At 43.7% G+C, this 25,329-nt stretch overlaps 1 protein-coding gene across 1 annotated transcript; it reads left to right on the top strand.

Moving 5' to 3' along the window:
- Positions 1-2,096: 2,096 nt before the first annotated feature.
- On the top strand, positions 2,097-21,116 carry uts2r5 (urotensin-2 receptor 5). Its single transcript, XM_072480935.1, has 2 exons — positions 2,097-3,884; positions 19,521-21,116. The coding sequence occupies exon 1, from the start codon at positions 2,785-2,787 to the stop codon at positions 3,847-3,849; it is 1,065 nt and encodes a 354-aa protein (XP_072337036.1). The 5' UTR covers positions 2,097-2,784; the 3' UTR covers positions 3,850-3,884; positions 19,521-21,116.
- The last annotated feature ends 4,213 nt before the right edge of the window (positions 21,117-25,329 follow it).

Genomic DNA, 25,329 nt, shown 5'->3' with positions numbered 1-25,329 from the left:
TCAATTAGGACCTTAGTAAAAGATTATCATTGACTCCAGATTTGCTGGGGCTCCTTAATGCTACAATGTGATCCCAAATGATTAGCTCTTAAGGTTTAATGATAAATTTCCAATTGTGTTTATTGAAAGATATATGCATGCACCATGAAGATGTGAAAAACCAACCCCCATGACAGAAAATCCAGGATGCAGACATAACAGCTAGGATAAAGAACACAAATTGATGGCTAGAAAATGTGAAATAATGGAACCGATGCTCACTGTGGAACTATATTCATGTAATAGATTCAATGGACAACATGTTCATTCTAGGAAGATTTCTTTATAAAATAGCTGGCAAAAAAAACTTATTAATTGGGAAAGGAAGGTCAGGAATATTTTTGGATTAGGATCACGTACATACGGTATAACTATAATCTTCACACACATATATGTGATGTGAAATATGTTCAGTGACTTGATGTAAGCATTTCATACAGGGCAGCACAGTGGCACAGTGGTTAGCACTGCTGCCACACAACTCCAGGGACCCAGGTTAATTCTGGCCTCGGATGACTGTCTGTGTGGAGTTTGCACATGTGGAGTTTGCACTTTCTCCCAGTGTCTGTCTGTGTGGAGTTTGCACTTTCGCCCAGTGTCTGTGTGGGTTTCCTCCCACAGTCCAAAGATGTGCAGGTTAGGTGGATTGGCCATACCTTTTTATTAAAACAGTAAAAAATATATACAAGGCCAAAGGGTACCATGCTAAATTGCCCCTAATTTCCAAAAGGTTCCGTCGGGTTATTGGGTTACGGGGATAGGGTGGAGGCGTGGGCTTAATTAGGGTATCTTTCCAAGGGCCGGTGCAGACTCAATGGGCTTAATTGGGCCGAATGGCAAGCGCCGGCACTGTAAATTCTATGACATGTTCCTGAACTGCGTAACAAATCTGCGATTCATTCTTTGATTATAAAAGAAATCAAGCCGCAAGTGATGTTTCCCCTTTAAATAACTCAAATTAACACTGCAGTCGAAAATATCACATTCCTTTCCTCTAGGCTAGTTTGAAAATTAAGTGGAAACAGCGCGCTGTTCATTTTCTCTTAACATTAAAACAAACATTTATACTAAGTTTACAAAAGTCTAGAGGAGGTCAAATAGATAGCCTGGACATTTTGTATAAAGCAGCGCCATATTCTGCTATGTAACAGTTGCTGTCCTGTAGAAGTCATTTCCAGCTAAGTGTTTTGAGGAATGTCAATGTGGTGCTGTGTAAATACAAACATAGCAATGCAGCTGATAGGAAGGTCAACGAGGGAGATTGACTCCCAGATAAAACTTTACATTGGTCGGCTGCAGGGAGTTAGATTAGGAGCGAACTCCATTGGACTGGACACCCAAAGCTGCTTCATATATTTTTTAATATAACCGAGATTTTTATTCTTCAAAGCCGGGTTTAAGGTGCTGAGGCAATTAGATGAACCGTTTGATAAATATTCTTGTCCTTTCACATAAATGCTGATTTTTGAAGCCACAGTTTCATCCCTGAAAATTATTAAATCACACAGCACAAAATGAGGCCATTCGGCCCCTCCTGGCGGTACCAGCCCCTTGGCAGAGTTGCCTGATTCGTCTCAATCTCCACCTCTTCGGTCATTTCTTCTCTCCCCCCCCCTCCCCCCAACTAACTTTTAACAGTTGCGACGGAATCTGTTGCTAGCACCCTTTCACGCCCGTATATTTTACATCAGAACAGCTCACAGACATTTTTTTTTAAAGAACAAATGATAATCTCCACTCTGTACATTTGCCCCTTATCTGAAATGTGTTTTCCTCAGGTTACTGACACACCCGCCAGTGACAATTGTCCTGATCAAACGTGGGGGACGCGCAGAAAGCATTCTTCAAACCTCTCTCTCTCAGATCCGCCACGTTGCCTTTGACAGACACAGAGAACCCCCCCCCCCCCCCCCCCCAACCACACACACACACACACACAATCTGAGCTCTCACATGAAACCAACCCCCATGCTGGCTGTTGTAGAGACTTCCACTTGCATCTACCCAGACTTCCGATGCAAAGTGGGAGATGTGCAGTTTGCTCCAGCTCCTGTGTGTGAAGCCACGGGCAGCAGGCAGAGATGCAGTCAGAGCGGAGCCCCCGGTTAAAGTGTGTGCACAACATTACAACAGGGAATAAACCCAATCTCGGTGGCTGAGTCTCCAACATCCGGCTTTGCGCATTATTTTGAGGTTTCAAAACACTTTTGAGCAGGTGCAAGACTTTTCAACGGTCCCGAATTTGAACCTTTGAAGGATTTCACATCCCAAGTTTTATTATTATTTTTTCTGGGACATTGAAACTGCCTCCGGGCTGCAGGAATTGCAGAGGTTTACCGAACACTATCGGTTGGTATCAGTCACATTCAGCCACCTTTGGCACTTTACATTCTCACGGATGGAGTGTTTGCTTTGAGGATTTGAGGTTATCGAAAATCTGCTAATATTTCCAAACTGGGTGCAGTGTCAATCTGGGTGAGGACAACCTTATCAGTCAATGTTTTAACCACCCTGGCCGCCGTGTTGTTCCTTGCTTGAGACTGACTTTGTTTAGATGTACTGAGCAGGTCAGTTACTGGCTGAAATTGTCATGAACATTGAGAAGCGGTTGCACTAACGGAGAGTGGTTAACTTTCCCATCTGGTCGCTCATTAGATGAGCTCCCCGTTCGCTCAAACGAATTGAATGAATCAGCCCACGTTCCGGTTTTACCAAATCCAACTTAGGGTGGATAGGTTTTGAAGCATGGAGGTAATCGTCTCTGGGACGCCGGGCAACTTTTCCTCAATGACAAACTCTTCGTCTTCAGTTTCGGAGTCATGGAATGAGGTGTTGATCACATTACTGCTGGGGACCTTCCTGACCATAATGTGCCTGATGGGGATTGTAGGTAATGTCTATACCCTGGTGGTGATGACACTCTCCATGAGGTTTGCCGGTTCCATGTATGTGTACATTGTCAACCTAGCTTTCGCTGATCTTCTGTATCTCGCCACCATCCCTTTTGTGGTGTGCACCTACTTCGCCAAGGACTGGTACTTTGGAGAAGTTGGCTGTCGGATCCTTTTCAGCTTAGACTTTCTGACCATGCAGGCCAGCATCTTCATCCTGACTATTATGAGCACTGAGAGATACCTGGCAGTGGTCAAACCTTTGGCTACTTTGAGGAGAAACAGAGCCTACAGAAGGATCGTTACCTGTGCAGTTTGGTTCATTTCCTTTCTCCTTGCCCTCCCTACCATGATAATGATTGATCTCAGACAATTTAACAAGAATGGGTCAATGAAACGCATGTGCCACTCTACATGGCCACAACAGGCATATAAGGTATATCTGACTGTACTCTTTCACACCTGTATATTGGCTCCAGGGATAGTCATTGGATTCTTGTATACAAAGCTGGCCCATACTTATTGGATATCTCAAACAAGGATATTCAACAACAAAGAAGTGAAGAGGTCCCCCAAACACAAGATCCTCTACATGATCTTGACTATCGTCCTTGCCTATTGTGTCTGCTTCTTGCCTTTTTGGGTGTGGCAACTGTTCACTCTCTATTACAGTGAAAATCCAAATCTCTCTCCCAAAACATATGCCTATGTTAATTTTTTTGTGACTTGCTTGGCATACGGCAACAGCTGTATTAACCCTTTCCTCTACACCTTACTGACAAAAAATTACAAGGAGCACATGAGGAATCAACAAAGGAACTCCCTGGACTTCTCACAAAGGAAACAGTACAGGAATTCATCCCAAAGATCATTGTCTTCTGGGACTCAACAGTGCACAGAAATTGTATCACTCAACTAAAGAGAATTAGAGGGAGAGCTGGTACAGTTTAACATGTGAGTATATATATGTATATGCGCAATTTGTTTTCAATTATTTTTTATTTTCCCATTTTGAGTAGGTTCTTTCCCCTGACAGATCATCTCGACATACCAAGGGTGATCTTATCTTACTGCTTGTTATATATCATGTGTACGCATGGATGATATTATCACGTTCCACGTCATATAAGTAATTGAAATAATGTGTTTGGTCTGGTTGGGCTTTCCTAACTAGTCTGTTTAAATAGGAGAGCCTGGGAAGATAACCTTCTGTTTAAAGTACCAACTCCTTTTTAAGAGTAAAAAAACTAGGACTTGACCAAATCTGGTTTGACTTAAACAAGCAGCTGCATTCGTATCTTTTATCAATAACGAAATACGTGAATAGCAGAACCATCTTTCCGTTATTCTTTACAGAAGGTTTTGTAAAAGACACCAGATGCATTAAAACAATTCTGCTCTGGGTCCCCTCTGTTTTAAATGGGTGGCCTCTTATTTTTAAACAGTAACTCCGCGTTCTAGATTCTCCCGCAAGAGGAAAATCTTCTCCAAATCCACCCTGTCAAGGCCGCTCAGGATCTTGTATGTTTCAATCAAGTCGCCTCTTACTCTTCTAAACTCCAGCAGATACAAGCCTAGCCTGTCAAACATTTCTTTATAAGACAACCAACCCATTCCAGGTATTAATTCAGTAATACTTCTGTGAACTTCTTCCAATACATTTACATCCTTTAAATAAGGTTACTTATACTGTATCTAGGACTCTGAATGTGGTCTCACTAATCCCCTGTACAACTGAAGCATAACCTCCCTACTTTTGTATTCAATTCCCCTTGCAATAAGTAACATTCTATTATCTTTCCTAATTAGTAGCTGTACCTGCGTACTGGCCTTTTGTAATTCATACACCAGGACACCCAGATCCCTCTGCATCTCAGAGCTCTACAATCTCTCACCATTTAGATAATACTCCAGATCTTTGCCCACACACTTAACCTATCTATGTCCTTTTGTAGCCTCATGACCTCTTCACAACTTACTCTCTTTCACAACTTACTCTCCTATCATTGTGTCATCAGCAAATTTGGCAACCATCCCTTCATCCAATTAATTTATACAAATTGTAAACAGTTACGGTCTCAGCACCGATCCTTGGGGCACATCACTCGTTATATCTTAACAACTTGAAAAAGACTGATTTATACCTATTCTCTGCTTTCTTCCAGCTGACCAATTTTCTATCATGTCAATATGTCATCCCCTATACCAGGGCTTTTATTTTCCAGTGACCTTTGATGTGACATTTTATCAAGTGCTTTCTGGAAATCTCAGTATAGTACAACCACCTGTTCATCTTTATCCATGGCACGTGCTACTTCCTCAAAGAACTCCAATAAGTTGGTTACACATTATTTCCCTTTCACAAAACCATGTTGACTCTGCCTGATTAACTTGAGCTTATCCAAGTGCCCTGCTATTACTGTTTTAATAATAACTTATAACATTTTCCCCATGACAAATAAGCAAACTCGCATGTAGCTTCCTACTTTCTGTTTCCTTCCCTTTTTGAATAATGGTGTTTGCTACTTTCCAATCTAATGGGACATTTCCCAAATCCAGAGAGCTTTGGAAAATCAAAACATTAGCTATCTCACTAGCCATTCTGTGAAAACCCTAGGACTAAGCCCATCAGGAACTGGATACTTTCCTGCCCGTGGCTCCAACAATTTACTCTGTACCACTTTTATGGTGACTGTAATTTTCCTAAGTTTCTCCCTCCCTTCCATTTCCTCGTCTATAGCTGCTTCTGGGGTGTTACTTGCATCCTCTGTACTAACGACTGATGCAAAATATCTGTTCAATTCATCTTCCATTTCATTCTTTCCCATTATCAAGTCTCCACACTCACTTTATATGGGACCAACAATTACATTGTCTTTTTAAAATATTTATAAAATCTCGAACTAATGTTTTATATTTCTGGCTAGCTTTCCCTCGTACTCTAATATTTCCCTCCTTATTAATCTTTTAGTCGTCCTTTGCTGTTACTTACATTTTGTCCAATCTTCTGACCTGCCACCCGTCTCTCAACAATTCTATAATTTTTCTTTAAATTTGAAACTCTCTTTAATCTTTTTTGTTAACCACAGTTGGTGTGTCCATTCCATCTCTTGGACTTTTTCTTACTCGGTAGAATATATCTATTCTGAGCATTCTGGAATATCCCCTTAAATGCTTGCTACCGGATCTCCACTGACCTATCCCTTAAGCTAACTTGCCAATTCACTTTAGCCAGCTCAGCTTTCATGCCCTCATAATTGCCCTTATTTAAATTTTAAAATATGGGGCGGGATATACCGAGCAGCCCTTCACGTGTTTCACAGTGGCAGGAGGTGGCCATTGCCAATGGGGTTTCCCATTAAATGCAATTCCTCACTGCCAGGAAACCCGTGGCGGGGGGTGCGCTGTTGGCGGGACGGTAATATCTCGTTGGAACAAACGGCTGGAAAATCTCGTCCATCTGTCTCAGACCCACTCCTCTCTCCCTCAAACTGAATGTAAAATTGAATCACATTATGGTTGATGCTATTTAGGCGCACCTTCACTATGAGATCATTAATTACCCCCATCTCATTCCATGTCTGGTATAGCCTGCTCCCTGGCTGGCTCCAGAACGTGCTGCTCTAAGAAACTATCCCGAAAACATTCAATGATCTCCTCATCTACACTACCTTTGCCTATTGACTTTTCCAGCCTCTATGTAGATTAACATCTCCCCTGATTATCATTCTGCCTTTCTGAAAAGCTCCTATTATTTCTTCCTTTATGTTCCACCTTACCATGTGGTTACTGTTAGGCAGCCCATACACAACTTCCACAAGTGACTTCTTCCCTTTATAATTTTGCATCCCATGCAAACCATTTCCACATCCTGGTTTCCTGAACTTAGGTCAGCCCTCTCTATTATGCTAATACCATCATTTTTTTAAAAATTGTTTTTATTAACAGAATTTTCACATAACTAATAACAGAAAAATAAACGAAAAATATTTAACAAAACTAGGTGGCTATGCTCCAAAAACAGTCTTTTAACTCGCGGGGTCTTGTTTGCCCACACAAATCCTGTGATAATCCTGTTCACCTGCTGGAAGAAGGATTTGGGGATGAAGATGGGAAGGCACTGAAAAACGAACAGGAATCTGGGGAGCACTGTCATCGTCACAGTCTGCACCTTTCCCGCCAGGGAAAGCGGGAGCATGTCCCACCTTTTAAAGTCCCCCTCCATCTGCTCTATAAGCCTGTGTAGGGCATTCCAGTTCCTAGTCACCTGTATACCCAGGTAACGAAAGCTCCTCTTCACCATCCTGAGTGGGAGCTCTCCCAATCTCTCCTCCTGACCCCTAGCATGGATTACAAACAGCTCACTTTTCCCCACGTTCAACTTGTACCCCGAGAAGCTCCCAAAGTCCCTTAGGATCCGCATGACCTCCCCATCCCCTCTACCGGGTCTGAAATATACAATAGCAGGTCGTCTGCGTAGAGGGAAACCAGGTGCTGCTCCCCCCCCCCCTGGATCAGCCCCCTCCAATTCCTTGAAGTCCTCAGCGCGATGGCCAATGGCTCAATTGACAGGGCAAATAGTAGCGGGGATAGGAGTCTTGCCTTGTCCCTCGGTGCAATCTAAAATACTCCAACCTCAGCCAGTTCGTGGATACACTTGCTACGGGGGCCTCTTACAGTAGCTTGACCCACCCAATGAATCCCTCATCGAATCCAAACCAACCTAACACTTCCCACAGGTACTCCCACTCCACCCTGTCAGAGGCTTTCCCTGCATCCATTGCAGCCACTACTTTTGCGTCCCCTCCTTCCGAGGGCATTATAATAATATTCAGGAGTCTCCTCACATTTGTGTTCAATTGCCTGCCCTTGACGAAACCCGTCTGGTCCTCCTCGATCACTCCCGGGACGCAGTCCTCTATTCTGGTAGCCAAAATTTTTGCGAATACCATCATTAACTAACAGAGCCACCCCTCCACCTAACACAGGAGTGCAGCTATATTTAAGCCAGCAGCATAAAACAAGGGGTAACTTTTATCCCAATTAGTTCTGTTAATAAGACCCAAGCAGGTTGGTGAAGCCCAAAGCAAAACACAGAACCCATTTTTTGATTGACAAAGTTTATTGACACAGGATGCAAACCCATCATCACAGGTATTTACTAGATATTCAAGCAGCACTTATACAGGTCGCCTGCAAGCCATCTTTTGGGTGCCAGATATCAGTTCAGCAAGTACAACAAGAACATAAAACTGAAAGTTTGAAAAGCGTACTGAAGCAATGGTTGCAAGTTTATCTATTATGAGCTATTACTATAAAGTCTTAAATGAGTCAGATTCTATCAGCTCAATAAAAGCCATTTTGCTTCAGTCCTGGCAGCATTTGTCCCTCGGGGGCAGCACGGTAGCACAGTAGTTAGCACAATTGCTTCACAGCTCCAGGGTCCCAGGTTCAACTCCCGGCTTGGGTCACTCTCTGTGCGGACTCTACACATTCTCCCTGTGTGTGCGTGGGTTTCCTCCGGGTGCTCCGGTTTCCTCCCACAATCCAAAGATGTGCAGGTTAGGTGGCTTGGCCATGATAAATTGCCCTTAGTGTCCAAAATTCAACTTTAGTGTTGGGTGGGGTTACTTATTGGGTTATGGGGATAGGGTGGAGGTGTGGGCTTGGGTAGGGTGCTCCTTCCAAGAGCCGGTGCAGACTCAATGGGCCGAATGGCCTCCTTCTGCACTGTAAATTCTATCTATTCAAATCATCACACCTCCTGTTTGCACATGTGTAATTGTGGTGGTCTGTGAGACCCTAAATTGAATTTCCTACTTCACGTCTTCTTCCTGGCTTCTCTCGTAACTGCTCGTTTCCCCACCTGTCCTCATCTGCCCCCAGCAGAAACCATCATCAGCCATTCCTTCGCCCTCATACTTCTTCTTGTCTTATTTTCCATTACATTTTACAAACTCCAGTTGGTCTAGCTTAGCTTGACTGAAACCCTCTTTCACACGGAGTCTGTACAACCATTACCCCTGCCCCTAATCAAGTCCCTTGTCCCCCAGGCCATAGGTTGCAAGATTCTCATCCTTGATTACAAACCTTTCCATGATCTTGCCCAGCCTATCTAGGTGACCCGCTCCATCGAACTGTCCCGGCGATCTCTTCCATCATCCAACTCTCCACCATCTCTTATTGCTGGTCTCCCATTCCCTCCATTGGAAGTTCATGTCAATTACTGCTCAGCTGGGATTTTCTTTGAAACTTCCTCACAAAATCATACTGCCTTGTTAGGGTCTTTTCCTTCTTTCTCTGAAAAACTCTAAAAAAATATATCTTTATAACTCTGTCTTATGCTCCTTCATTATTAATCCTTTCCATAACCTCTTTGTGGTATTATCATACATGAAGGTAACGCAAGGGTGAATGAAACGGATACAGGCACCCACTAGAGGGAGCTAATCCTAGAAATAAAAAGGGGATGACGCTGCGCCTTAGATTTCATAGAATTTACAGTGCAGAAGGAGGCCATTCAGCCCATCGAGTCCGCACCGGCTCCTGGAAAGAGCACCCCATCCGAGGTCCACACCTCTACCCTATCCCCATAACCCAGTAACCCCACCCCAACACTACTGGCAATTTTGGACACTAAGGGCAATTTATCATGGCCAATCCACCTAACCCGCACATCTTTGGACTGTGGGAGGAAACCGGAGCACCCGGAGGAAACCCACGCACACACGGGGAGGATGTGCAGACTCCGCACAGACAGTGACCCAAGCCGGAATCGAACCTGGGACCCTGGAGCTGTGAAGCAATTGTGCTATCCACAAGGCTACCGTGCTGCCTTGGGGGAGAGAAGGTTGGAGTAGGTGGTAGGAGCAGAAGCAGGTTAGAAGGACTGAAGATAGTGAGGGAGCAAGAGAGAAGTTTATTAAGTTAGAGAGTTAGATGTTAGATGAATATAGTGAATGTAGTTTATGAGTGATTAATCAACTGTTTAATTTATTAGGAATAAGTGTCGAATCCAATTACTTGTGTTCAATAAAATAGTTTTGTTGGTTTACAAGACTCGTTCTCTGATCAACACAATACATCAAAGCCATCTGGATAGAGAAAGGCAGAGAACAACACACTTTTGACGTCCTCCTATCCCCTTTGTGAAATGCTCAGAAGTTCTTTTATATTTTGGCCGTTCATAATTATTATGAAAGTTGTTGTGGAAATCTATCGCATTAGTGAAATACCGTACAGAAATGTTCCATCTCTTTGTCGAAATAGCATGTGGCTTCTTGTATGTTGAACGGGTACTGCCAATTGGATGTCAGTTACAGGAATGTTCAGTTACAACAATTCTTGGTTACAAGTTAGATATTTATGTACCGCAGATCCTTCCAATGCATCTTCATCAGAAAGTAATGGGAAAATAAGAGGTTGCAATGCATTGGAATTCTCTTGTTGTCTCTCGTGATAGAACTGGATGTGTCTGGGACATTTGTTTTGGCAGGGGATGGAAGATGGGGGGTAATGGTAAGCAGCTCTTATGTTTCCAATCAGCAACAAGATTCCCATCATTCTGAAAATGTGAGTTGCCTCAAGCGCTTTTGTTGGTTAGCATTAAGATATCTTAGCTGCCTGCAGCTTACAAAATACATGCCATATATTTTGATAGTAGTCAACTACAGAGGGTTTAGTGCTGAACTTGCTGAAATTAAATTATAATCGCATTCCTTCTGTGGGAACACCATGATCTATCAACAGCAGGGATGGTGCCAATGTGAAAATAGAATAAGACGAGCTCAAAGATTTGCTGGTGTATTAGCCAATCTTGTGTGGCATTGTTCATGGTAACTCAGAACACTGTTGGAGGATACGGAGGAGTTGGAGGAGTGGAGTTGCCACTTTTCTGTCCCATTCTACTTTTATCTCTATCTTTTTTTCTCTTCTCAAGATTTAATTTCTTTCCACCACATTTCTCTGCATCTCTCTGCCAGGTTCTTCTTTCTTCTGGGTGTGAGTTGGTGTAGCGTGGTGCACCAAGCAAAAGAACCAACAACTGAGTGAGAATTCTGGGGAAGTAATAGAACATAGAACAATACAGCGCAGTACAGGCCCTTCGGCCCTCGATGTTGCGCCGACCTGTGAAACCACTCTAAAGCCCATCTACACTATTCCCTTATCGTCCATATGTCTATCCAATGACAATTTGAATACCCTTCGTGTTGGCGAGTCCACTACTGTTGCAGGCAGGGCATTCCACGCCCTTACTACTCTCTGAGTAAAGAACTTACCTCTGACATCTGTCTTATATCTATCATCCCTCAATTTAAAGCTATGTACCCTCGTGCTAGACATCACCATCCGAGGAAAAAGGCTCTCACTGTCCACCCTATCCAATCCTCTGATCATCTTGTATGTCTCAATTAAGTCACCTCTTAACCTTCTTCTCTCTAACGAAAACAGTCTCAAGTCCCTCAGCCTTTCCTCATAAGATCTTCCCTCCATACCAGGCAACATTCTGGTCAATCTCCTTTGCACCCTTTCCAATGCTTCCACATCCTTCCTATAATGCGGCGACCAGAATTGCACGCAATACTCCAAATGCGGCCGTACCAGAGTTTTGTACAGCTGCAACATGACCTCATGGCTCCGAAACTCAATCCCTCTACCAATAAACGCTAACACACCGTATGCCTTCTTAACAACCCTCTCAACCGGAGTGGCAACTTTCAGGGATCTATGTACATGGACACCGAGATCTCTCTGCTCATCCACACTGCCAAGAATCTTACCATTAGCCCAGTACTCTGTCTTCCTGTTATTCCTTCCAAAATGAATCACCTCAAACTTTTCTGCATTAAACTCCATTTGCCACCTCTCAGCCCAGCACTGCAGCTTATCTATGTCCCTCTGTAACTTGTAACATCCTTCCGCACTGTCCACAACTCCACCGACTTTAGTGTCATCTGCATATTTACTCACCCATCCTTCTACGCCCTCCTCCAGGTCATTTATAAAAATGACAAACAGCAGTGGCCCCAAAACAGATCCTTGTGGTACACCACTAGTAACTAGACTCCAGTCTGAACACTTCCCATCAACCACCACCCTTTGTCTTCTTCCAGCTAGCCAATTTCTGATCCAAACTGCTAAATCTCCCTGAATCCCATGCTTCCATATTTTCTGCAGTAGCCTACCGTGGGGAACCTCATCAAATGCTTTACTGAAATCCATATACACCACATCAACTGCTTTACCCTCATCCACCTGTTTGGTCACCTTCTCAAAGAACTCAATAAGGTTTGTGAGGCACGACCTACTCTCATGAAACCGTGTTGACTATGTCTAATCAAATTATTCCTTTCCAGATGATGATACACCCTATCTCTTATAAACCTTTCCAAGATTTTGCCCACAACAGAAGTAAGGCTCACTGGTCTATAGTTACCGGGGTTGTCTCTACTCCCCTTCTTGAACAAGGGGACAACATTTGCTATCCTCCAGTCTTCTGGCACTACTCCTGTTGACAAATATGACTTAAAGATCAAAGCCAAAGGCTCAGCAATCTCCTCCCTAGCTTCCCAGAGAATCCTAGGATAAATCCCATCCGGCCCAGGGGACTTATCTATTTTCACCCTTTCCAGAATTGTTAACACCTCCTCCTTATGAACCTCAAGCCCTTCTAGTCTAGTAGCCTGAATCTCAGTATTCTCCTCGACAACATTGTCTTTTTCCTGTGTGAATACTGACGAAAAATATTCATTTAGCACCTCTCCTATCTCCTCGGACTCCAAGCACAACTTCCCACTACTGTCCTTTACTGGCCCTACTCTTACCCTAGTCATTCTTTTATTCCTGACATATCTATAGAAAGCTTTAGGGTTATCCTTGATCCTACCTGCCAAAGACTTCTCATGTCCCCTCCTGGCTCTTCTTAGCTCTTTCTTTAGGTCCTTCCTAGCTAACTTGTAACTCTCGAGCGCCCTAACTGAACCTTCATGTCTCATCTTTACATAAGCCTCCTTCTTCCTCTTGACAAGTGTTTCGACTGTCTTAGTAAACCACGGTTCCCTTGCTCGACCACTTCCTCCCTGCCTGACAGGTACATACTTATCAAGGCCATGCAGTAGCTGTTCCTTGAACAAGCTCCACATTTCCATTGTGCCCATCCCCTGCAATTTTCCTCTCCATCTGATGCATCCTAAGTCTTGCCTCATCGCATCATAATTGCCTTTCCCCCAGATATAACTCTTGTCCTGCGGTATATACCTATCTCTTTCCATCACTAAAGTAAACGTAATCGAATTGTGGTCACTATCACCAAAGTGCTCACCTACCTCCAAATCTAACACCTGTCCTGGTTCATTACCCAGAACCAAATCCAATACGGCCTCGCCTCTCGTTGGCCTATCTACATACTGTGTCAGGAAACTCTCCTGCACACATTGGACAAAAACGGACCCATCTAATGTACTCGAACTATAGAGTTTCCAGTCAATATTTGGAAAGTTAAAGTCCCCCATAACAACTACCCTGTTGCTTTCGCTCCTATCCAGAATCATCTTTGCATTCCTTTCCTCTACATCTATGTTCTATAAACATATGGATGATAATGGCATAGTGTAGGTTAGATGGCTTTTGTTTTGGTGCAACATCGTGGGCCGAAGGGCCTGTACTGCGTTGTATTGTTCTATGTTCTATGTTCTATCTCTGGAATTTTTCAGAGGCCTATAGAAATCCCCTAACAGGGTGACCTCTCCTTTCCTGTTTCTAACCTCAGCCCATACTACCTCAATCGACGAGTCCTCATCAAACGTCCTTTCTGCCACCGTAATACTGTCCTTGACTAACAATGCCACCCCTCCCCCTCTTTTACCACCTTCCCTGAGTTTACTGAAATATCTAAACCCTGGCACCTGCAACAACCATTCCTTTCCCTGCTCTATCCATGTCTCCGAAATGGCCACAACATCGAAGTCCCAGGTACCAACCCATGCCGCAAGTTCACCCACCTTATTCCGGATGCTCCTGGCATTGAAGAAGACACACTTTAAACCACCTTCCTGCCTGCCGGTACACTCCTGCAACTTTAAAACCGCACTCATGACCTCACTACTCTCAACCTCCTGTATACTGGAGCTACAATTCATGTTCCCAAGCCCCTGCTGAACTAGTTTAAACCCTCCCGAAGAGCATTAGCAAATTTCCCCCCCCAGGATATTGGTACCCCTCTGGTTCAGGTGTAGACCATCCCGTTTGTAGAGGTCCCACCGACCCCAGAATGAGCCCCAATTATCCAGAAATCTGAAACCCTCCCTCCTGCACCATCCCTGTAGCCACGCTTTCAACTCCTCTCTTTCCCTATTCCTCATCTCGCTATCATGTGGCACGGGTAACAACCCAGAGATAATAACTTGTTTGTCCTAGATCTAAGTTTCCACCCTAGCTCCCTGAATTCCTGCCTTACATCCCTATCCCTTTTCCCACCTATGTCGTTGGTACCTATGTGGACCACGACTTGGGGCTGCTCCCCCTCCCCCTTAAGGATCCCGAAAACACGATCCGAGACATCACGCACCCTGGCGCCTGGGAGGCAACACACCAACCGCGAGTCTCTCTCGTTCCCACAGAATCTCCTATCTATCCCCCTAACTATGGAGTCTCCAATGACTAATGCTCTACTCCTCTGCCCCCTTCCCTTCTGAGCAACAGGGACAGACTCTGTGCCAGAGACCTGCACCCCATGGCTTACCCCTGGTAAGTCCCCCCCCCCAACAGTATCCAAAGTGGTATACTTGTTACTAAGGGGAACGACCACAGGGGATCCCTGTACTGACTGCTTCCTCCCAGCCCCTCTCACCGTCACCCATCTATCTTTATTCTTCGGAGTAACTACATCCCTGAAGCTTCTATCTATGACCACCTCTGCCTCCCGAATGATCCGAGGTTCATCCAGCTCCAGTCCCCTAACGCGGTTTCTGAGGAGCTGGAGATGGGTGCACTTCCTACAGATGAAATCAGCAGGGACACTGTCGGCGTCCCTCACCTCAAACATTCTGCAGGAGGAACATTGCACTACTGTCCCGGCCATCCCCTCTAGATAAAAAAATAAAAAAAAATAAAGAGCTTACCTGTTATTCACTCCCCTTCTCAGCAAGCACTCACTCAGCAACCTCTGCGCCCTGCACGATAACACCTGAGGGAAAATAAAAGAAAAACTACTTACCAGTCACCAGCCAATCCCTTACCTGCAGACTGTGGCATCACGGTTCAACTTCTTTCTACGTCTACCTGACCTCGAGCCTTCCTCTTGATCTTTACAGTGGTTGTTTTTTTTGGTTAGAGGAGGGGGTAGGGAGGGAAACACTGAAGAAGTGTTTCGGGTTTAAGTGTCACTTGACAACAGCTCCTCCACAAACCACCTTCAAGTTAGGGTGACCACAACGGAGGTATGCAAATTTCCCTTGCAACAGCCAATCAGCAGCTCCACTCTACTGCCCTCTGCTGGATGCTTGTCTTCACTCGAAGAACTAGGGTCTCTAGCTCAGGTACACCTTCAAGTTAGAGGGACCACAATGGAGGTATGCAAATTTCCCTTGCAACAGCCAATCAGCAGCTCCGCTCTACTGCCCTCTGCGGGATGCTTGTCTTCACTCGAACAACTAGGGTCGCTAGCTCAGGTACACCTTCAAGTTATGGTGACCACAATGGAGGTATGCAAATTTCACTTGCAACAGCCAATCAGCAGCTCTGCTCCACTGCCCTCTGCTGAATGTTTTCACAACACTCCAACCCTCACCTGTCCCCTTAATGTCCCTACCTTTGGACCAGAAGCTCCGGGTTCAAGTCCCAACAACAGGACTCGTCAGCCATGGAAGGAGCATTAATAACATGGTTCAACGGGCTGATAATCAGCTTGGGAATCTTTCCACCGCTTCCCCCATTATTCCCCAAAGGGGAAAAAAAGTGTGTGATGATACGCTAAAAATCCTATCTCACCAGTTATATGTACTTCCTTCACCAATAACATTTATTTAGCACGTTTAATGTGGTAAAGCATCCCAAACATTTGCATGAGTCACATCAGATATTAGGCCAGGTGACAAATGTTTGGCCAAAGGGGTAGGTTTTAAGCACCATCTTCAAGGAGGAGGTAGAAAGGCAGCGAATTCACCCCCTCACTTCCTTTCTCTTCACCACTATGTCCTCCTCTTCTTACCACACACTCACTCTCATTTCTATGTTTCTCTCTTATCCCTTGTGCTACAGATTCAATCCATTTATCAGCCCCCACGTAAATCAACCTGGGTCACTGTTTTCACAACACTCCAACCCTCAGCAATTGCCCTACGTACTCCACGGCAGAGTATGTGGCCTGTCTGGCAAAGACCATCACACACACATCTTGTTGGCAAGCAATTGAACACAACAATGCGCATCATTGAACTCGCTGCTCAACTCCTCTCCCCTGACTTCCTGTCCTCACAATATCACTCCCCTATGTATCTGCCGACTGACGAAAATCCACAAACTGGTTGAAACCATCTGTGCTGCACCTCACTTGTCACTCCATGACGACCTGTTCAACCTACCTACTGCTTGCCATCCATAGCCGTGGCCCATATGGCGCACTCTTCCTGAGCAAATCTACCAGCAAACATCCTTTGGATGAAGGAATGGAAAACCCGGGAAATCATTAACAAGTTCCTTGTGACAAACCCCATCTGTCCAATGACAGGCTTTGAGCTGCCATGATGACAGTGGGTCCTTGCTAAACAGGACCAGGACAAGCCAGGGCCCCTGTGCAGCCAACTTCCACCACTTAGGGCCTCAGTACAAACCCTCCCCAGAAGGATAAATCAGTAAAAGCTGGGAAATAAGAATCTGTTTTTCCTTATGGGATCTCATGAACTTGTGGAAAGACGCAAACAAAGCTGCACATTACTGAGGAACGTCTCTTCTACAGAATACGCACAGTGGTTAGCACTGCCTCACAATGTCAGGGACCTGGCTTCGATTCTGACCTTGGTTGACTGTCTGTGTGGAGTTTGCATGTTCTCTGCGTGGGTTTCTTCCGAGTCCTCCGGTTTCCTCCCATAAGTCCTGAAAGACGTGATGTTAGGTGTATTGGACATTCTGAATTCTCCTCAGTATACCCGAACAGGCGTCGGTGTGCGGCGACTAGGGGATTTTCATAGTAACTTCATTGCAGTGTTAATGTAAGCCTACTTGTGACAATAAATTTACTCCATTATTTACTCCATTCTCTCATTCCTTCAAAAGTAATGAAAGGTCCTATCGTCCTTTTCTACCTATTGATCTCAGAGACTGTTTGCTTACAACATTCAAGTTAATTTTGTGCCCAATCCAAAGTTTTCAGGAGCTTCTTCCAACAGGGCTGATATGGTCTTGCCCTGAATTTCAGCCCCCATCGCTCACACACAGTCCCCTTTGCAATTCCCACCCCTGGCCTGAGTGATTCTTTGTGCTGGTATATCTGGACAAATGCTGGACTGGTGGTGTTACAGAATTACCAACTCAAGGCATTTACCAAATGAGATCCGCAAAATGCTGCTGATAATGAGTCAGATGTTCTATGAACATAGGGATTGTAGACTCGCGTGTGGACGAGTGGCTTTGACCTCTTGGATCAATGGAGGGAAGCTCAGTGTTCAGCAGCATTTTGATGGGTGTACCAGGGTCTGAGTACTGTCGGGAGTGGTCCAATGGTTTTGCGAACAATGCAGGGGAAAGTCCTAGGAGTTCTGGGGAAATAGGCGGCATCTGACACCAATGAGGAAGGATTGTTTCTGGCCAACAGTAAAGGTAAAAAAAAGAGTTAGTGATGTGCGTGAGATTTTGAAGCTGCCTAACCCCTGTGTACACCTATGTATGCTGGGTGGGTTCTGCACTCTGAAGAAATAAGACTTCCGGTTGAACTGTATTTTGTAGGTGATGATGCCCCATATTCAGCCCCAGTATCTCAAGACATTACAACACTGGGATAGTTCCTCAGTACTCAGAACATCCCAAAATGCTTTACAATCATTTAATTAGCTTTAAAGTGCAGTCACTGTTGTAATGCAGAAAATGAGGCAGTCAAATTTTCACACAGCAAAGTCAGATAATTTCCTTTCTCGTCTATGAAATAGTGTCATGGGATCTTTTACACCCAACTGAGGGGACAGACGGGGCTTCACAAGAGCCTCATCTAAAAGGTGGCACCTTTGACAGTGCAGCGTTGCACTGAAATGCCAACCTAGATCTTTGGGATCAAGTCTTTGGAGTGAGCCTTGAATGCACAACTTTCTGCGGAGACAGGCTTCGGGAACGGATAGTGGCAGTTTGGATGTGGGGTCCCCTTTCAACAAGACTGATGAGATCTTTGAAGCATCAGAGGTGAAACACTCAGTAATGGGGGTTGCTGGCATCCAGTTATATCGGGAGCAGTCTTTAATAGGCTTGTAAGGAAGTGGTGCCCAGCAGAATAAAAGCACACATTTCTGATAATCCCTTTGAAACTGTCCAGTCAGAACCCAACCTTCATCATTTCCCGTATCCATCTGCCTCCACTCTTGATCCATCCATAGTCCATTTTGTATCCTGAAGGAGCTCTGCCCACCACTTTCCCATTGTTAGTCAGTTCCTGTCCTTATGCACCTACTGTAAAGCATTTCTGCATAAATTTTCTGCTTCTTAATATTGATGGACAATAAATCACTGTCTTGGGACGCACAATTTCCTGATTATGTATTTCTAGTATCTGCTAGGATTACATCGAGAAAACTTACTCTTTCATGTACTGTTAGTAAGTTCTTCTACACACAGTAATTAATAAATGTCAGTTTCCTAAAGCCTCAAAAATGGATCCAAACAAGATTTTCTATAAAAATTTTCAACAGCAATAACTATCAATCCGTTTTCGATGAATAATTCATTTTCCTCTCTTAAGTATCAAAGAAAACATGATAACAGACATTCCTGTCCACAGGTGCATGAGGAGTTCACGACAGAAGTGCACAATTGCTAGTCTATTTATATAAATGTAATCATTCGCCTGAAATAAAGGCTTCAAGAATTCAGTCCCCAGGGCCTTTTAACCATTCCAATTGTACAGATTACTGAACAGAATTGAAGCATCCTTGAAAATTATGTACACTCCACATCCTCAGATTAAACAATCCAAATTCCGTTCGCAGTATCATTGATCTGATATTGTTGCCAGATCGAAGTCCAAGTCTCTGCCAGAGGTTGGGGGTCTTCATTAGATAAAAAGAAACATTCGTGAAAGCATTAAAAGACAATTTAATTTTAAGAGTTACCGTGTTACTGTTTTGTCTAAACTTGTATTTTAGAGTTTAGAAATGTCAGTTACTGAGAAAAGGAGTGGGAGAGTTTAATTAAAGCAGAACAAATGCAAGCACAGGACCTCAATGGAGTCAGAAGAAAGTACCTGACGCCATATATTAAATCTCTTTGAAGTTTTGCTGAACACGGCACCTATGTTAGGCATGTGTGTGTTTGACAATCAGAATGAACATAGGTTAACCTATCATATTATTGCCAAATGAAATAAACTACAATTCTTTTCTTTCATTGCAGGAATATCACATGAATCATACTTCTTCCCAAGAGTATTGTACATTTTCAGCCAATAGTTTCTAGCTATTGGTCCACTGATGTTCCTCTACCTTCAACACGCCCTCAGCTCTTCACCCTGCACCATCAAAAGCAGCAACAGTTGCAACAGTAGAGCTGAAATGTCTTGGATCCACAATTGTTTACACACTAAATGCAGAATTACACTATAAGAAAAGCAGAAGACTTTCATACAAAATGTTAGCTGGACTGAATCAAGCTGTGTTTTTTGCTGTTTCCATATATTTGATCTTCAAAAAAACTCACTCCATTAGAAACTGCCACACAAATGGCTTAGTAAACTTGTTTTAAAAAATCTTTATTAACAATTTAGTTAAAGGGTACTGATACAGAAATTCTCCCACCCAAAAGTGTTATTCCCATTTCAGCTAAACAATTTCTTCCACTTTATGTACGCTTACAGCTTAAATTATACCGTCAATATAGCTACTTGTTTTCATAAATGCAGTGAGTATTAACACCATTATTTCAGTGAGTCAATTAAAGGTGGGGTCAGACTTGCATCAAGCAATCTATTTACTCAGCACAACCAACTACATCTATTTAAACAGAGTCTTTATGAATCACAGCAGTTATTTACTCAGAAAGCGGAGTCCTTTTTAAAAATAAATTTACGGGATGTGGGCATCGCTGGATAGACCAACATTTATTCCCCATCCCTAATTACCCTCGAGAAGGTGGTGGTGAGCTGCCTTTTGAACAACTGCAGTCCCTGAGGTGTAGGTACATCCAGAGTACTAGTAGGGAGGGAGATCCAGGATTTTGACCGAGCGACAGTGAAGGAATCAATCAGTGAAGGATTCCAAATCTGGATGGTGAGTCACTTGGAGGGGAACCTTCAGGTGGCGGGGTTCCCAGGTACATGCTGCCCTTGTCTTTTTAGGTGGTAGTAACCATAGAAGGTGCTGCCGAAGGAACCTTGGCAAGTTACTACAGTGCATCTCATGGATGGTACACATGGCTGCCACTGTTTGTCGGTGGTGGAGGGTTTGAATGTTTGTGGAAGGGGTACCAATCAAGTGGGTTGCTTTGTCCTGGATAGTGTTAAGCTTCTTGAGCGTTGTTGGAGCTGCACTCATCCAGGTAAGTGGAGAGTATTCCAATACACTTCTGACTTGTGCCTTGTAGATGGTGGACAGGCTTTGGGGAGTCAGGAGGTGAGTTACTCAGCACAGGATTACTAGTTGACCTGCCCTGGTAGCCAGTATTAATATGGCTAGTCCTGTTCAGTTTCTGATCATTGGTAACTGCCAGGATGTGGGGGCAGCTTGGTAGCGCAGTGGTTAGCACTGCTGCCTCATGCGCTGAGGACCCGGGTTCCATCCCGGCCCTGGATCACTGTCCATGTGGAGTTTGCACATTCTTCCCATGTCTGCGTTGGTTTCACCCCCACAACGCAAAGCTGTGCAGGCTAGGTGGATTGGACACGCTAAATTGTCCCTTAATTGGAAAAAAATAATTGGATACTTTAAATTTAAAAAAAACCCAGGATGTTGATTGTGGGTGATTCAGCAATGGTGATGACATTGAATGTCAAGGGGTGATGGTTAGATCCTCTCTTGTTGGAGATGGCCATTGCCAGGCACTTGTGTGGTGCAAATGTTTCTTGTCACTTGAAATTAAATGAAAATTGCTTATTGTCACAAGTAGGCTTCAAGTGAAGTTACTGTGAAAAGCCCCTAGTCACCACATTCCGGCACCTGTTCGGGGAGGCTGGTACGGGAATCGAACCGTGCTGCTGGCCTGCCTTGGTCTGCTTTAAAAGCCAGCGATTTAGCCCAGTGAGCCAAACCAGCCCCTGGTTATGAGCCCAAGCCTGGATATTGTCCAGGTCTTGCTGCATTTGGACATGGACTGCTTCATTATCTGAGGAGTCGCAAATCGTGCTGAACATTGTGCAGTCATCAGCGAACATCCCCACTTCTGACCTTATAATGGAAGGAAGGTCATTGATGAAGCAGCTGAAGATTGGATGAACCTAGGACACTGCCCTGAGGAACACCTGCAGCGATGTCCTGGAGTTGTGATGATTGACCTCTAACCATCATCTTCTTCCTTTGTGCCAGAGGGTCTACGAATTATATGACTGAAACTACAGCAAGGTCTCCTGATGAAAGCCAGGTTATTTCTCCAGTAAACTGCAGTGAATAGAGGTTCATTACGTAAAACAAATCACGTGGGTAAAAAAAATTTCTTCTATAAATTTAGAGTACCTAATTCATTTTTTCCAATTAAGGGGCAATTTAACATGGCCAATCCATCTACCCTGAACATCTTTGGGATGTGGGGCCGAAACCCACGCAAACACAGGGAGAATGTGCAAACTCCACACGGAGAGTGACCCCGAGCTGGGATCAAACCTGGGACCTCGGCACCATGAGGCAGCAGTGCTGACCGCTGCGCCATCATGCTGCCCTATGACGTGGGTCAAATTAACCTGACTCATTTACATTAATGCGATCTCTGGGCTTGACTGACATGGGAATTACCAATCATTTCCACTTGGGTGGGGTGTTGCTATATGCAACTTTATGAAAAAAACAATAGAACTTGAATACTTTTAGGGGCTTATATTCTAAATGGAGATATTGCAATCATACAAGACAGGAAGTGGACTGCATTATTCAAAAGCAGATCTAACTTGCAGCCTATAGTCAATGTTGTTTGCTGGACTAATGCAGAGGATTGTGCTTCCAGGCATCTTTGGCCCCTGCATCAGCGAACCTATGGAGAAGACCGAGAAGCTCCTGTCAATCGGTAGATTTTGTATATTTGGCAGTAAGATTAGAGAGCTATGAACTACAATCACCTTCAGCAGTGTGTAACCAGTGAATCTGACGAGGCATTCCTTCATCCTTATAAAGTTAGTTGTTTCATGTATAAAAGTACGCTCAGTGTTCTGAGATGATATTCTGATGCTTGCATGGAATTATTTTCTTATATCATCCTGAAAGCAGAACTAGGGGGCATAGCCTCAAAATAAGGGGAAGTAGATTTAGGACTGAGTTTAGGAGGAACTTCTTCACCCAAAGGGTTGTGAATCTATGGAATTCCTTGCCCAGTGAAGCAGTTGAGGCTCCTTCATTAAATGTTTTCAAGATAAAGATAGATAGATTTTTTGAAGAAAAAAGGGATTAAGGGTTATGGTGTTCGTGCGGGAAAGTGGAGCTGAGTCCACAAAAGATCAGCCATGATCTCATTGAATGGTGGAGCAGGCTCGAGGGGCCAGATGGCCTATTCCTGCTCCTAGTTCTTATGTTCCTTCTGTGAATATGTTGGCTCTAGAGATCAGTTGCAATGTTCTATTTAGTCATGTTTGGAAATATTAGTATCCATGTAGTAACATGACTAAAGCTGAAGCATAACTACACATTACTTGAAAGGAGACAAAAATAGAGGGCTATGGGGAAAGATCAGGGGAGTGGGATAAATTGGGTAACTCTTTCAAAGAACCAGCACAATTACCAGAGGCTGAGTGGCTTCCTTCTGTGCTGTATGATCCAGTGATAATTAAAGATTGTCATATCATCCCATGGGGAAGCAGTGGCGTAGTGGTATTATCACTAGACTAGTAAACCAGAGACCTAGAGTAATGCTCAAACCCAGGTTCAAATCCCACCACTGCAGATGGTGAAATTTGAATTTAGAAATAAATCAGGAATTAATGATGACAGTGACCAATTGTCATAAAAACCCATCTGGTTCACTTCAGGTGGCACAGTGGTTAGCACCGTTTTTTCACAGTGCCAGGGACCGGGTTCAATTCCCAGTTTGGGAATCTGTGGAATCTGCACGTTCTCCCTGTGTTTGCGTGCGTTTCCTCTGGGAACTCCAGTTTCCTCCCACAAGTCCCGAAAGAAGTTCTTATTAGGTTAATTGGACATTCTGAATTCTCCCTCAGTGTACCCGAACAGGCGCCGTAGTGTGGCGACTAGGGGATTGTCACAGTAACTTCATTGCAGTGATAATGTTAGCCTACCAGTGACACTAATAAAGATTATTATTACCTGGTCTGCCCTACAGGTGACTCCAGATCCACAGTGAGGTGGTTGACTCTTAACTGTCCCCTCAAGGGCAATTAGGGATGGACAATAATTGCTGGCCCTGCCTGCGACGCCCACGTCCCATGAACAAATGAAAAAAATGGCCTCAGTACCATGGGTTAGAGGGGGATACCTGTTCAGGTTGGCAGTTTTGCTTGTTTTCCACCAATCCCACTGGACATTTGCGTATAGACACGGCAAGGTTATGAGTGGGATTCAAGAGAAACCCTATTATGCGTTGTCCATGAATGGTGGCAACTAGGGAAAATGGTACACATCATGGAATTGAGGTTCAAATCTGCCATAATCTAATAGAATGGCCGAATGGGCTCAATGGGTTTGTAAGGTCTATTCCTACTGTTATGTATCCCAACCAAAGAATCAATGGCCGTAAGAAATTAGGGAAGAGAAAAAATATTAGTCAATAAAACTTTTCTTTTAAAAAAAGCAGTAATTCGATCTTTTATTGACAAATTAAAATTCTCTGGCAGAGAATGGGTGGACCGGTTGACTTAGCCTGACAGTGCTACGTGGATGATACTGAATCACAGCACAATTTAGAATCTCTGATGATTTCTAATTACATTGACTTCACTGTACGTAAGAACAGAAGAGGCAAAGCAGGCTTTCGACTTCCCTTTCACCCAATTTACACTGTCACACAAAGCCAGGATCCACACCAATGTGTGGAAAGAGAAAAAAACCACCTTCTCAAATTAAATGTATTCAAAAGAACTGACACAAGTCAGCCTAGGTATGTACTGAAAGGATTATGGGATTACTCTGCAGCATCTTTTAGGGAGGATTAAAGTAGCAAATTGCACCAGAACAATTAAAAATGATGATGCAACTGAAAATAATCTGGTGCAAAATGGGGTCTGTTGACAAACAGTGTAGATATTTTATGCTGTCATTGTGCATAAACATGTAAAAATGTTGCCACCTTCATGCAATAGTGTGACAAAAAAATATGAAACAGTGGAATGTTAGTAAATGCAGATTGTGTTCATTTTTGTGTTTCTTTTGGATATTGAGTGGGTTGTATGACCTTCAGCAGACTGATTTCCTAGCTGTAAAGTTCTTAAGAAAGATTGTTCAACAATGCAGTGGCTTTAAGAAATATATTTTGCACTTTTTTAATATGCGAGAGAATATTTATCACATTTACTGTATGTGCCAAGATAATTGGTACCAGGATTTGTGACATTAATAAAATTAGTTTAAAGCTGGCATCTGTTTGGATGTATTGAATGCACAAATGAAGGCTGAGACATCAGATAAACGAGTGATAAACATTGGAACATTCAGGAATGGGTTTTAAATTGAGGGTGACACAGGTCACTTGCAAGGCTGGTCTTATTCTGCTACAATGCACTTCAAATGAAGTGTTTATGAACAACCCACTAAGTACCAAGTACATTAGTTATGGTCTAATTTAGAAAGGATACTAAATAGTTTAGAGGGTAGTTCTCTTCTAATCACATTGAATCAAGTAACGTGGTGAGGTTTTAATGTCAGTGGGAATCTTTGATCACCTAGAAGGACAAGGGCAGCAGGAGCATGGGACAACCACCATCTCCAAGTGCCCCCCAACCTTACTTGAACAATATCCACTTCCCCTTCATTGTCACTGGGTCAAAATCACTGTGGGAGTACTTTTACCACATGGAGAGAAGCACTTTAAGGTGGTGGTTTACACCATGACTTCT

This window comes from Scyliorhinus torazame, chromosome 17, assembly GCF_047496885.1.
Source record: "Scyliorhinus torazame isolate Kashiwa2021f chromosome 17, sScyTor2.1, whole genome shotgun sequence".
In the NCBI taxonomy this organism is placed as follows: domain Eukaryota; kingdom Metazoa; phylum Chordata; class Chondrichthyes; order Carcharhiniformes; family Scyliorhinidae; genus Scyliorhinus; species Scyliorhinus torazame.
This window is presented reverse-complemented; position numbering and strand designations above follow the sequence as displayed.